At 37.4% G+C, this 14,420-nt stretch overlaps 1 protein-coding gene across 6 annotated transcripts in view; it reads right to left on the bottom strand.

Annotated features, from left to right (window-relative positions):
* LOC117412343 (protocadherin-11 X-linked-like) overlaps positions 1-14,420 on the bottom strand; it is a 275,702-nt gene that overhangs the window by 225,476 nt on the left and 35,806 nt on the right. The window contains exon 4 of one of the 6 annotated variants that reach the window (XM_058989138.1): positions 10,062-12,017. The exons of the other annotated variants lie outside the window; for them this stretch is intronic. Within the exon in view, the coding sequence (XP_058845121.1) occupies positions 11,934-12,017 (84 nt within the window). The 3' untranslated portion in view covers positions 10,062-11,933. Of the gene's footprint in view, positions 1-10,061; positions 12,018-14,420 lie in introns of those variants that run through there. 6 annotated transcript variants of the gene reach the window in all.

Genomic DNA, 14,420 nt, shown 5'->3' on the forward strand with positions numbered 1-14,420 from the left:
AGACGGAACTGCCTGCCCCGAAACAGAAGAAGGGGAGGAGTGGTCGATCCTAGAGGCGAGCAAAGAAGATGATGCCTGCCCAAGTGCCAGAGAGGGAGGTGCTGTCGTATCCAGAGCCAGAAGGGGAGGATCCTCTGCCATGTCCAGTGCAAAAGGGGGAGGAATCTGCTGTCATCTTCAGAGTCGTAAGGGGAGAAGCTTCCACTGGTGCCAGAGTCAGCAAGGCAACCGCTGGTCCATGAGCATGGCGAAAGCAAGCCTCACGTCCATGTCCAGAGGGGACAGTGCCACTGCCGGAGTGCCCAGTGTCGCAGCTGCCAGCGTCGCCACGGCCTGAGTGACAAGCATTTCCACTGCCGGAGTGCCCTTTGCCACTGCCAGTGTCGCCACTGCCGGAGTGCCCACCATCGCCACTACTTAAGTGCCCTGTGCTGCTGCCAGCATCGCCACTGCAGGAGTGCCCTGCCGTGCTGCCAGCATCGCCACTGCAGGAGTGCCCCATATCACTGCCAGCATTGCCACTACCAGGGTCTATTTCCTGCTGGTAGCCAGCCTAGGCAAATACTGCATTGAGTATGTCACAGCGGCAGCTCTAGAGAATTTATGGTTACAGGCAGTATTGCTATTTAAAGTCACTGTTTCTTACGTTACTTTGTAACAGAGAAAGAATGAATCTTGGTTATAAATTTCCCTCACAACCTGTGAGGTCGCTGTGTAAAGGGAACAGTGTGCCCCAGACTGGATAGTCTGACAATTCATTCCAGGGAAAGGTGGAAGTCAGCCATCTAGAAAGGGGGCGGAGCCCCTGTACACCAAGTCATCACCCCAGATGGGAAGCGATGTAGCAACCGCGGATTGGAGGAAAAATGGTTGCACTCGCTAACCAAGGGGGCGTGGCTGACGGTACAAAGGGGAACGTGGTTAAGCGATCTGTTCCTTTGTTATGGTTAAGAGAGAACCTTTGAAAGAGAGTAAAAAAGTAACCGTGAGTGTTTAGTGTTTGTTTTGTCATTTCTAATTGTACTCATTTGTTCTTATTAGGCAGCTAACATGTACCGGGAGCTGTCGCTTAAGGCCAGCACCAGCCTGGACAACACTTCACCACTGTGCACGAATAAATTGTATTTCACCACTTGCACGTTAGCACTCACTCTGGACCTGTGATCGTGTTTGTGTCTTTGTGTGTGTTTATTATTTTGGGACTGTAACCCGTGGTTTAAAACTGTTGCCTGGGATTATTTACGGTCGCCACGACCTGGATTAAAACAGAACCCAATAAAGAATTGTTTGGATCATAAACCTTGTTGTCTGTCATCTGTTGCGCATTGCATCACTTCTACACCTGCTCACTGCAAACCACTTTGCCACATACAGTAAGCAGAAGGAAATATCAAATGCTAATTATCAAGAATTTAGCTTAAACATTAAAGCAATAGAATCTCAAATTCATAAACCTCCTTTAGAGAGTGCTAGGTAGAGAGTGCTAGGTAAAGCCAGCGTATTAGTTGGTAATAGCAACAGCTAACCACATTACCAACAAAATGGATGTAACAGCGGTTTTGGTACAGTAGCACACTGATACTGATGGTACAATAAATTGCAATGGCTTGTGTGATACAATGGTTTGTTCAAATGTGGTACATGTTACAGCTGTGGTACTGTGTCATTCTACGAAACATTGCATTGCCTTTGTAGTGCTTCTGTATTGCCTTGGAAGGTAATTTGGTAAGGGGAGATATGAAACCATAAATGACAGTATCAACTGTGAAGAATATGATGAGGTAAAATCGTAAATATTTAAAATGGTGGTACAAGACAGCTTGACACTGGGCATGTTTTTTAAAGTTGTGTGTATTAAATATAAAGCCATATGTTAGTTTAGACTTTATTGACACATATTGCATGTGTGTAACCTATTTCAGTCACACGTTGTAAGTGGGGCAGCAGTGTGGAGTAGTGGTTAGGGCACTGGACTCTTGACCGGATGGTTGTGGGTTCAATCCCCAGTGGGGACACTGCTGTTGTACCCTTGAGCAAGGTACTTTACCTAGATTGCTCCAGTAAAAACCCAACTGTATAAATGGGCAATTGTATGTAAAAAAATAATGTGAAATAATGTATAATGTGATATCTTGTAACAATTGTAAGTCGCCCTGGATAAGGGCGTCTGCTAAGAAATGAATAATAAAGTGACTGGTACATTACAATGTCATTGTCCATCTGCTCTCATGTATTTCAACACAGTAGGTTTAACCATCTGGAACATGTACTTCTGATTTAAGAGGGGAGCAGATAAGTTAATTTTAAACAAACAATTGCTTCCCATTTGAAGCACTCACTGCAAAGGAAAGTGAAAACATCTGGCAAGCAGCTAAGGCAACCCCCAAATCTAAAAGCTTCTCTACTATATAGATGCTCAATTATCTTCTTTCCATGGCAAGCCCTTTTTCTTTTGGCACAACGGAAATGGCATCGCAGAGCTTCTGATTAGCACCCAGCCTAGTTAATTTTAGCAGACTTTGGAACGGGACTAATCGGGAATTAGAAATCTGCATCCACTTTAAACCGCCTGCTTTGTGCATTTGTTGCTTTGAAGGGATTGTTTCCGGAAGGGAAAAAAAGGCAATTGTCTGCTGTGTCTGATTATCCTCTGGAAAGCTCATAATCCAACAGAAAGTACTTAAGAAGTCAAGCAATGAAATAAACAACATTGATTATCATCCAATGTTCTTTTTTTCTGTCGGTTGAATGGGGAAGTTATTTTATGTCAATGTTCTTTTTTTCTGTCGGTTGAATGGGGAAGTTATTTTATGTCAAGCCTGTCTGCCTCCCCCCCCCCCCCCCCCCCCGTACCATCTGCTTTAGCAAATGGCAATCCACTATAAATACCCTTGAGTCCTCTATCCCAACCAGATTACCAGTGATTTCAAGATGGGACTGGGTTCTTATCCCCTTCCAATCTCTTTTGCAAAAGTAAATCAAGTATTCTGTACAGGCTTACTGTGATTAGGCCTGGAGACAGGGTGTTTGGCTTGTTCCATCAGCTGTCATTGCTTTAGTACAGCTGGGCTTTTTGTGTACCCTGTTTTTGTTGAACAGCATTGAATCATTTTATGTTATTTTCTTTTCTTCTTTATGTTAATTTAAATATTGTATCTCATCATGGTCACCAGTGACTTACCTTGTATATGCAGTAGCTTGCTGAGTGTGGTATGTATGGTCAGCAGCTGGCTGGTTGCCATTCCTGGATAGAGACCCATAGTGAGTGTGTTTTGGCATTACATTCCTACGGGGTAGGGGAGTACATTTTTATGGGGTTGGTTCGCCTCACCAAGCCACAATGAAACCTACTGGTCTGGTAAATAAGCTGTTGGGCCTTGCTTGCAGAGTTCTCCATAGTACAAAACCATTGAATTGGCATTGCAGTGTCGCTGGATTGGGTCAGGGTGATTAGGATGAGCACTACCAGATGTGTACAAACAGTGTGATTGTTTACAATTATAACCATATTTCTAATGTATACTATAGTATGATTCTTACAATTAGACAAGCGGTTCTCTTGATAAATACAAAAGTGTAAAATGACATATTGAAAGACAATAGGAGGGACAGATAAACAGCCTATATATATACCCTGACATAATGATACCTTCATGACTTGAGCAAATTTCTAGAGACAATCATCTCTCTAGATATGTGCAAAATGTAATGTACATTCACCTCCACTATACTGTATGTCTCCCCAGTGGGAAACAATAAGAATTCCACTCTGTTTAATACTTTGTTTCACTGGGTACCTGTGGCAATGTGCCCCGCCCCTGTGTGCATGTGTGTGTTATGTGTTGTATGTTGCATGTGTTAATGTTGGTGTATAGAGATTGGTACACGGGATATAAACGGGTCTGTGTTTCACATGTGATTTAAATTGTAGATTTGTATTTAGGCACGAGGATGGCACAAATCACTTCACGTGCATTTAAAGTATGTAATATGTGAGCACGGGGTTGCACGTAATTCATTCACGTGCTGGGATTCAAGTGAATAATTAATTAGTAATTGAATCCCAGTATATATAGTATATATAGATGCACATTTCTTTCACTCGGGGTTGGGTGTTCGAGAGTGGAGAACAGGTGAGAGAAGGAGAAATAAAAGTTAGTTTAAATATCAATTGCTATTACGTGCTGGTAGGACCAGTACGATACTTGTTTATTTAAAACTCACCGTGTTTGTTTCGTTTGTGTGTCTGTCCGTGCACTGTCTGTTTACTGTATAGTCAGTTTTGTTTGTCTCTTTATTTTGGCGTAAAGTGCCGTGTCCTGTGTTCTGTTTGTTAAACCTTTTTATTTATTTGTTATTAAACGCTGAGTGCAACCATCGCACTCAGTTTCTCTCATCATCACCGTCTATCTGTGTGTTTCTCTCTCTGGTCTGAGTTCCTCCCTGCAGCCAGCCTGTCACAGTACCACAGCTTTGGACACCGGCTTCTTACCTATTGGAACCTGCCCATACAGTATGTCACTTTATGTGCTAGAAAGACAGGCGTTTGTTAATATAGTACTTGCAGCATCAGGGGGTTTTACAAAATATTCAGTGTGTTATCTTAGGATGCAACAACAAAGGGTGTTTTTTGTAATACTGATGACATTTTACAGATTAAAGCTACAGCAGTATTATAAGGATAAACAAATAAACCAAATGATTATAAAAGTTTACTGTGGTACATTTCCAGTGTAATTTTGCAGTTCATCATGTTTTTTCCAATACTAAGCATTTTACTATCTGTTATTGACCATGCTTGCATGTCCTTCACCTTGCTTCACTTTGATTACACTATGCTTTACTGCACTGCTGCAGTGAACTATATATATATATATATATATATATATATATATATTCAGTTAACTGTTACTTTTTTCATAACATGTTTACAGTATCAGTTAAATTTAAAAAGCTGAAGGTGGAAGCGTGAGCCTAATATCAGATAATGTTCAGGAACAACACACCCCTGCTTTAGAACTCTTGAAGCTTAACATACTTCATGTCACATTAATGCTGACTTTCATATTGGTTTGAATATCATGGTGTAAGTATATATATATTAAAAAAAAAACACTGATTAAATTATTTAGTTTAGCAGAGATTTGGCAAGAACTGAGCTGAAAAGTGCCCTGAGTGAAGCAACAGAGCGCATTCCCATTTTATACACCATTGCACAGAACATGCACAAATTGCACTCAAACTCAGCAGCAAAGCTAGGGGGCTTATTCCCAGGCCACGGCTGCTTCTAAATGCTCTGCTAATCATTTAGTACTGTAACATGCTCTGGAGGGGAGCCTTTCCCTAAATGTTCTTGCAATGATAAAGAGATGCTTGACTGGTGAAATTAAGCGAGAACAATGTACTGTTTTGTCAATCCCTTCCCCCCTTCATACATTTTATTTACTGCGACTTAACCAAGTTTTTTGTCAGTTTTTTTGCAAACCTATACTAAAACCAGCCTCTAGTACAGTACAAAACAGCTTCAGTGCATTCCATTTGAGTGTCTTTGCTCTTTGTATCAGGAAGTAAAAGCATACAGATGTGCACTTGTCTATATGAGTGTGTGTCTTCCTTTTTAGAAATGACCACTGCTATAAAAACAAATTGCTTCAGTCAATGCACCACATGGAATAAAGTCAGCACTTGTGTATCTCATAAGTGTGTAAAAAATATATAAAAATAATACATGTCAGTGAGTGATGTGTTTTGCAAGGCCAGTTTAAGACCTCAAGAGTATGGTTTTAAGTGTATTACCTAATTATGTTGCTTTTGGTGATTTTGAGTTCATTCTATCTTGGCCTTTACTTAGTGCAACAACCACTATTGACACCCCCACAAAGCAACCCATGAAAACATCTTTTCATGGTAAAGACTGTTAGCTGAAAGTATGTACAGTAAGCTCATAAATGATGGACCACTATGTCAAGAATATAACATTCAAAACCATTTCTCTTGACAGACTTCTCTAACTGTGGCAGTTGACCTTTTATTGTCAGTCTATGCCTGATGAAAGGGGCTGTGCTTAAAAAGCTAGTGTAAATTATTATTAATGTACAGAAGGTTGGTGTAAATTATGAACACATATTCCAACAGTTGCACTTCAGAATAATGGTTGCTAAATCATAATTAATCCCTAAGAAAAACAACAGTAATGACACTCTACTAGAATTCAAGCTATTAATAGTTGCATTTGCTGCATGTTTTAAGGTGTTATCAATTCATGGTACATGTTGACCGTCGAAGGTTCGGAGCACATTAACGAAGGAAGGTTCAAACCTTCGATGGTACTCAACTGCATAATTTACTGGTGACGTCACCACAGCTACTAGTTTATATTTTATTGAAAATCCTATTATTTTACAGGTAATTCATACAAATGGAATAAAACATTCACATGTATTTTAAAAATACGTTATATAGAACAATAATTATGTTTTCATAATTAAAATATAAATAAAAATACACGTTGTTTATTTACATGTAATTGATGCTGCTTGTGATATATACAGTAAGCTTGCATTGCAGCAGCACCAACTGCAGCGGGCTTGGGAAAACAAAGCTTTATTCAACAGTCACCGGTACAAGCAGGTTATCGGTCACAGTCACATTCTACTACGACTAAAAATATTTATACTAATACTAATTTAATACTAATAATAATAATATGAACTAAGACTTGTCAAGTGACCCCAGAGATTGCTTAAGCCTCCATGATACGAGTCACTTGCACAGTTGCATTCAACTTTTTTTTTTTTGGTCGTCTGGGCATTTAACAAAAAAAATTCATAAACAGCAGAGGGGTTTCAAGACATTTCTTTCAATACAGCTTACGCTATACAGCGCTTTGCTGTCGAGATGGAGAATTAAGAAATTAAAGGTTTGCCTCTGGATAACACGAGCTGAAGGGGGGAGGGGCGGATGGTGCTCAGTTTTTGAAATTAAAATGATTAGTGTAGATTTTGCATGTTTCAAACATATTCTACCGTATCACTTCTCTTACACTGTCTTGTACACTAGTTATTCAGTACATATTTTACTGAAGCTCTGCAACCTCTATAAGTACCGCTCCAGTGCTTTGGCATACTATACCCTACTCCATACATGGCAGCGGCACCATATAGAGTTGATACGTATAACGATTTGGTACAATGGTAGTGGATAATACAATAACTTTTGTTTACGTATCATTATACAAATCAAAAGATCGAATTTTGGATGTGTGTGACATTTAATGTGTGATTTATAGTATTCACACATTGTGAATAGGTTTCTGAAAAAAAAAAAAAAAATACAGTGCGTGAATGCAACTTGACAAACCTTTAAAACTACCTTTGAATTCCTGGCTAGCGAACGAACCTTCAAACCTTCTAACACAGCCCTAAAAAATACTGAAGCTACTACAAAATAATACAAAAAAAAATGCAGCCCTTTGGAATAATAATAAAAAAACATAAATAACAATGCCCCTTGCAAAGCACAGAAATATTTTTTTCCTCCTTTTCACTTTTGTTATCTTCCTGTTTAGGTATTGGATAACTGATTGTTTTAAGCCAAGTCTTTTCTGTCCCTTAGCAATAAGATACAATTAATTGTACACTAGCCTTATGTAGCATCTACCGTGGATACCTACCAAGGCAAAAAAAAGATGTTTGTTCCCCAAAATGTATTCAATTAGCATAGCTGGGAATTCGGGCCAGTGGTCTCCTGTATTATTATTATTGATTTTATTTCTTAGCAGATGCCCTTATTCAGGGCAACTTACAGTTGTTACAAAGTATCACATTACAAAATACACAAAATATCACAATATTATTGTTGTGGGCTACCGACAGCACCTGGCTTGAGCGACCACCTATATAGAGTTGAAGTTAAATCTCTTAAACTTAATTCATTGAGAAAGATCTGAAGTATTTTTAGAAGCACAAAAACATGATAAAGAATAAAAAAATATCTGTTTGTTCTACGAATTTGTTCCAAAAGACACATACGGGGCAGAATCCAGGTGGATTAGCATCTACTGCGAAATGTGTTGAACTGTGGCAATAACAACAACAAAAAGAAAAGAAAAATGCTGTAACAACATTTTACTGGAAAGAGCCTTGCACTGTCCCTGTGGAATTTGGATTCAGGCATTTATTATTAATATGATTATTATTAGTCGTAGTATTAGTATTATTATTATAAGAATATTATGTACTGTCTTGGGAAATGTGGGGCGAGTCGGGTTGTCTGGTGTTGAATCACTACCAGTATTTAGAAAATGTACTGGAAATATACCCTTCTGTATTTTAATATTAATTAGGCTGTTTGCATTTGAAAGGATAATTTCTGTCCCTAAAAGAACACTACATGGAAACCCAAATTACCCGAAAGGTACTACCAAAATAATGTGATAAAAAGGTGGGATTATTTTTATTTTTTATAAACCCAGCAATTGATTGAAAACCTTGTAACAGGGCTGTGTGGCATAAGAGTGTTAGTGCTGGGAGCTTATTAATATCAAGGGAATTATTTTGATGTATAAGGTGAAATTAGTTCAGCCGATAAGAGAAAGTGTAATGGTTCAGAATCAGTTCCTTAAGGAATTATCTTTTTCATCCTAGGATTCAGGTGATGGAAAATGTAAATTATTCAAGCATCTTTCCCTTGTGCACCCCGGGGCTATTTTATTAGGCTCACTTTCTGATGCACCTGTGCTAAATTTTTAATCAGCTTAGACTAATTAAAACCAATTAAGATACAACAATACAGCAGTTTGCTTGCACACTATCTTAGAATTGATGTCTGAACTATTGACCTCCAAATGACAAAAAAAGCAAGGGTTATATGGTGCTATGGAAACTGGTAGAAATTTAGAGCTTGGAATCATCCACATATTCATCCAAAACTAGGCCCAGATGTTTGTTTAAAGCCAAAACTCACACACAAACACACACACAGATCAGAAAAAAATCTCTAATTAAAATAATGATTAGGCTTTCTTATTGCAAATGTTTGGTCATATGTGATACAGGAATAGCACCATTCAAAACATACAAACTTGTATATGCTCATATACTGCATACTGTTATTCTAGGTTTATCTCTCTGTACTGTATATGTAAACCAATATGGTATATCATACATGATGAGTAAAATACAATGAGTATAGTTGTGGATATTGATTCCCACATCAGAAGTTGTTACATATATATTATGAATATAAAAAGAGAAACATCTAAGTGTTTTGAATGCTATGTTTCTTTGAATACAATATGTGAATCAGAAACTCCTAAAGAAAAAGCAGCAGCATCTTTTGTGGTGTGTGGCATTAAAATAAATCAAACACCTGCACTCCCGATAAGTGTAGCCGTAGGTGCGTCGGAGATCACAAATCAAATTAGAAGTAATAGAAAAATCCTGCACACTGCATTATGCAAAATCTCACTTTATTGTTTAAAAGAAATAAAACAGAAAACAAAGGTGCTCTGACGAAGGTCTGACGACCGAAACGTAAGCTCTTTTCTGTTTTATTTCTTTTAAACAAATTTCTAATTTGTGGTGTGTGATATTAAATTGCAAATTAGTTCAGAGGGTTTTTAATTATTGCAGTATTAAGTTAATGCAATGGACCCTGTCTCTTCTGCTAAAAGAGTATCTTCATGTGTGCACTTTGGACAGGTAAGTGGAATCATGGTTTAAATAACTCTTACCAAACTATTTACAATGCTGTGGTATTACCATGGCATTGTGGTGAATCTGTAATAAGATGCAAAGAGTAACTACATTGAGTCGTTGGTAGAATGGCATCATTTGGACTTATCAATGGTATGAAAATGGTATGCACCAACACATTGGTAATCTACTGTTGCTGGCCTGCCTTTGGTCATTAATGATGTTTTTTATGGTAAAGCAATGGAATTTTCTTCAATGGAGCACAAACAAGCACACACACACACACACGCAAACACACATTTGTGCAGATGAGGCCACAATATTCACTAAAGACGTATTAAAAAAAATGACTCATGAAAATGCATATTACAATGCAAAAATCTTTAATAGTTTCAGAAGCCAACAAATACATAAACTTTTTTTTTTTCTGTACATTTGTTTAACATTGGCAAAGCACCTCAAATAACCTGCCCATTATTTACGCTGTATACTGTATTTAACACAAAACAGAAATGCGGTGTCCCTTCCCCCTCCCTTTCCAAAATAAGCCAGTGTGGTTTCTTATAAATAGGGCTTTTGATTTTCAGTGTTCCGACTTTTCTACTCTCCTTCAAAACTTCAATTGATACTTGTTAAGCCATTCGTTTTTCTCAATCACAACTGAGAAACGCTTTAATAATAAATAACAGGTATCAACTGAATTCTTAAAGGAGAGTATAAGTCAGAGTTAAACACCAAAAATCAGAAGCTCTATAAATCAGGCAATGCCTCTGCTAAATTGTGCTAATATATATATATATATATATATATATATACACACACACACACACACACACACACACACAATGCTATACCAGTTGGAAATCATTTTATAGAGGAAAATCTCTGACTATGTACCTATGCAAGACAAACAATGCAACTACATTGTGTACTATGTATACATTTCAAGGGATCCCCTTTTGTAGATCTCTATTGATGGCTAATGTTCATGTTTCTTGGACTACTAAACGACTATCACTTTGTTATTTGTATTATTAGCACATCTGTTCAGAGGATGTTACTTTAAGTGTTGCAGTATGTGTACTGGAAATCCCACATATCTTAATTTAAAGTCTTGGTTGAAACATAAACCACGACCATGGGCTGAAGGGTCATTTTTTGAGTTATTGGTCTCTTTTGGTAAAACAAATTCCTGTTTTTTGGGGGTTTTTTTTCATCATGGCGTGATAATTTTAAATAACAATAAATAAATAAATAATATTATTTCTTCTGTACAAAATTCACAGCTTCTTAAATCATGGAAGACAAAAAATAAAACAACCTTAAAAAATGATGTCTAGGTTGGAGATAAGCATTAACGCATGACAGTCCAAGACCTGATGATCTGGGCTACTCCTTTCTTTAGACCAGTGCTTGGACTGAAGGGACCAAACTTTACTGCATCTCTAACAGACAATTCCATTTGGCATGCATGCTAATGGCATGGCTGCAAGGCATTGTGATCTAGTTCTGCCTCCTCACTGAGGTCATGCATATTAATTTGCGTGCCACACTGTGTTGCCTAGGATTTGGAGGTTATGCTATAGAGGGTACTTTATGGAAGAACAATCACATTTCCAATGGCAGTAGTTAAACCTATAGTTTTTCTAGTGAATGGGCTCTGACCCATAATGTACCACAAAGAGGAATGGTGATAGGATTATGGTAAGGTGGTTAACATAGAGTGAAGGGTCAACTGCATCAACCAAGGCATTTTTAATTAAGACAAAAGTACTAATAAAGCTGTGATCAAATATACATATAAACATATACACATATACGCTGTACATTATCGCTTTCCCAATTGTTTGGTTCAGAGCTTGTTTGGCAATTTCTTTCAGGAAATTTTACGTTAACACTAGCCCTGGAATATTTCCAAAAAAGTTCTGAAGAAAAAAAATATAAAAACTGACATAATTGGAACCCCTGATCACTAAGAAAACTCCCTTTCAACAATATACATATAAAGAGACTTCATAGGATAAGAGACAGACAAGTTAAACTTAAATACCCTAGATTCACTATAAGAGCTTCAACAAAGTTTCAAGTAGAAAGCATGACAGCACGTTTAGTTCAGTAAGTTTCTGAAACAAACTTCTGGGAACAAATCTAGAATCTTGCTTGAGGCTGCAGAACCTTTTTTATAGTTTACTTTCTGCTCTTCAGTCAGTGCCTTCCTCTCTCTCTAGGTAATGCCAGCTAGAGATTGATTTTTATCCTGTGGGAGCGTGCTGTACCTGTGCCATAGAGTGTGCCATAGAGTGGTGGTTTCAGTGCCGTCTCCTGTAATATAGAGAGACAGATAGATATAGATAGATTGTAATACATTGCCATGGATTACTGTGTAGTAACTATTCTTTGGTGTGCATGTGTCTATATACAGTATGAATATAAAATATATTTAACAGTACATTTAAATATATACAAATAGTTAAGTTAAAATAGTGGTTTGCTTTCTTCAAGGGAAACTTTATATCATATATGTTTTCCTTATCCAGAATGTCTTACCTGTTTACTATCTTGTTATTATCCTGTATAATGTTTGATTGCCGTTTTTGTTTTATATGATTATTTACCATGTTTACAAGCTATTCCAGGAATAATTGCTTCTGATTTTCCTAAATAAACAGGGGAAGCATATTGGTGTTGAGACCATAGTAATTTTAACCTGGAATGGCTGGTTAAGAATAATCAGAACAACACCAGAAAACTACACAGAGCACAGGACATAGAATATTCAATAAGCAAGAAATTAATAAGGACAAGATGATATAAAGTACACCTTTAACTGCTCAAATTTTCTTTGAACAAGGATAAATACCTAAATGTTGTTTTTTTCTCGTTTTACAGCATGCATTATGTCCCAAACTTTTATTTTCTATCAGCCACCACGCTAACGCAGCACCCACCACTGCACTGAACACATACTGTAATGCAGAGTGATTTTATTTAATGGTACACTTTTAAAACCTCACAGCATCTGTTTCCAGTAATAGTAATAGCAGTGATACAGAAGAATCTCTGAGGGATTTACATATTCCAGGTTGAAATTGAAGTTATTCAACAACAACGTGATTATGCTGAAAATGTGTTTTTCTAAAGCTTCCCTGTATCTGCAAAGTTTGATCATTTTAGAATTACTGGGAACAATGCCGAGTGTATTCAAAACAGTAACATTAAACAGAAAAACACCCTGAATATAAACAGACAAATTGTTCTGAATAAATAGGCCCACAAGGAAACTTGCAAATCAGTAGAGGAGTCTAGACAGCTTGCTTCTGCAGCCTCTGTTTTGTTCTTACAAACAAATGTCCAGCATTGTGCATTTCCATATCACCAGGATGAAATGCGTTTTATAATAGAAGGTGACTCTTTGGATTCTGGGCTCCTACTCTTAGGCTGGATGTGGTTTCACAATGAGCACTGAAGCACACATACTGCTGTTTTTTTTTTTTTATTTGATGAGGATATAAAATTGCTATATGCTAATGTATGGGCAAGAAGAGTGACTTAAAGTCAGGTTCAGTTTGGCAGTTAATTAACTAAGTCTTGGTCATTTTCCTAATATCACACAAAGTCATTTCATACTGTTATTTGATGGCGAGGTATTGGTGGCAAAGTGTATTTCTGTTGCTGGTGTCTTAGACAGACAGCTCACATGGGCAAAGCCTTCAAAACGTGAGATGTTAGGAACCTAGCTTAGTTAACCATCCATTAAAAATATTTATAAAAAGATCATTAAGCTGGCTAGTCGGTGTTGAAGAACATTTGGCATATCTTATTTTTTAAAAAAACGTTTTTTTTTTAAATGAATATACATTTCCATTTGCTACGAAAAGGGTAATGCAAATTCCAAGTTTATAGTACATGAACAGCAGTCATCTTAAGTGCAAAGCAGAAATATGAAGGGATGAAGAAATGCATGTTAAATTGTTAAATAATGCACAAATGTGGAAAGAAATGATTAAGGCGACACAAATGTTAAATTTTAGAAGACAACACAACAATTATGTATAACTAGGAGGCTGTGTGGTCCAGTGGTTAAAGAAAAGGGCTTGTAACCAGGAGGTCCCCGGTTCAAATCCCACCTCAGCCACTTACTCATTGTGTGACCCTGAGCAAGTCACTTCACCTCCTTGTGCTCCGTCTTTCGGGTGAGACGTAATTGTAAGTGACTCTACAGCTGATGCATAGTTCACACACCCTAGTCTCTGTAAGTCAACTTGGATAAAGGCGTCTGCTAAATAAACAAATAATAATAATAACTAAAAAAAGGATAGGATAGCCAAATACCCCAGACTTCCAAAAGTTATTCATATCTATAACGGTTTGACATACTGTATGTAAGCTGTTACTGAGTGTGGTTTAAAATCACCTCTGAAAAAATAAAACAGTGTCAGAATTTATAAGCCTCCCTCTGAAAATACCCCTCCTGACAGCCATCTAGTTAGATCCATCTGCAGACACTTTGTAAAGGTCGATCAACACCAATGTGTTTGTGCATGTCCTCACTCTGTGATGACAGTGATTAAAAGTTGCCAGAGACTTGACAGGTCAGGTCACATAGGGTCAATCTGTCTACTTGGAATTGGGCTAACATTGACCAAATGTGTTATAAAAATACAAGTTTTTGTTTTTTTTATGCTGTGGACATATTGGTACTGAATATTTTAAAGTGCAATATAG

Source organism: Acipenser ruthenus, chromosome 16, assembly GCF_902713425.1.
Source record: "Acipenser ruthenus chromosome 16, fAciRut3.2 maternal haplotype, whole genome shotgun sequence".
Taxonomy (NCBI): Eukaryota; Metazoa; Chordata; class Actinopteri; order Acipenseriformes; family Acipenseridae; genus Acipenser; species Acipenser ruthenus.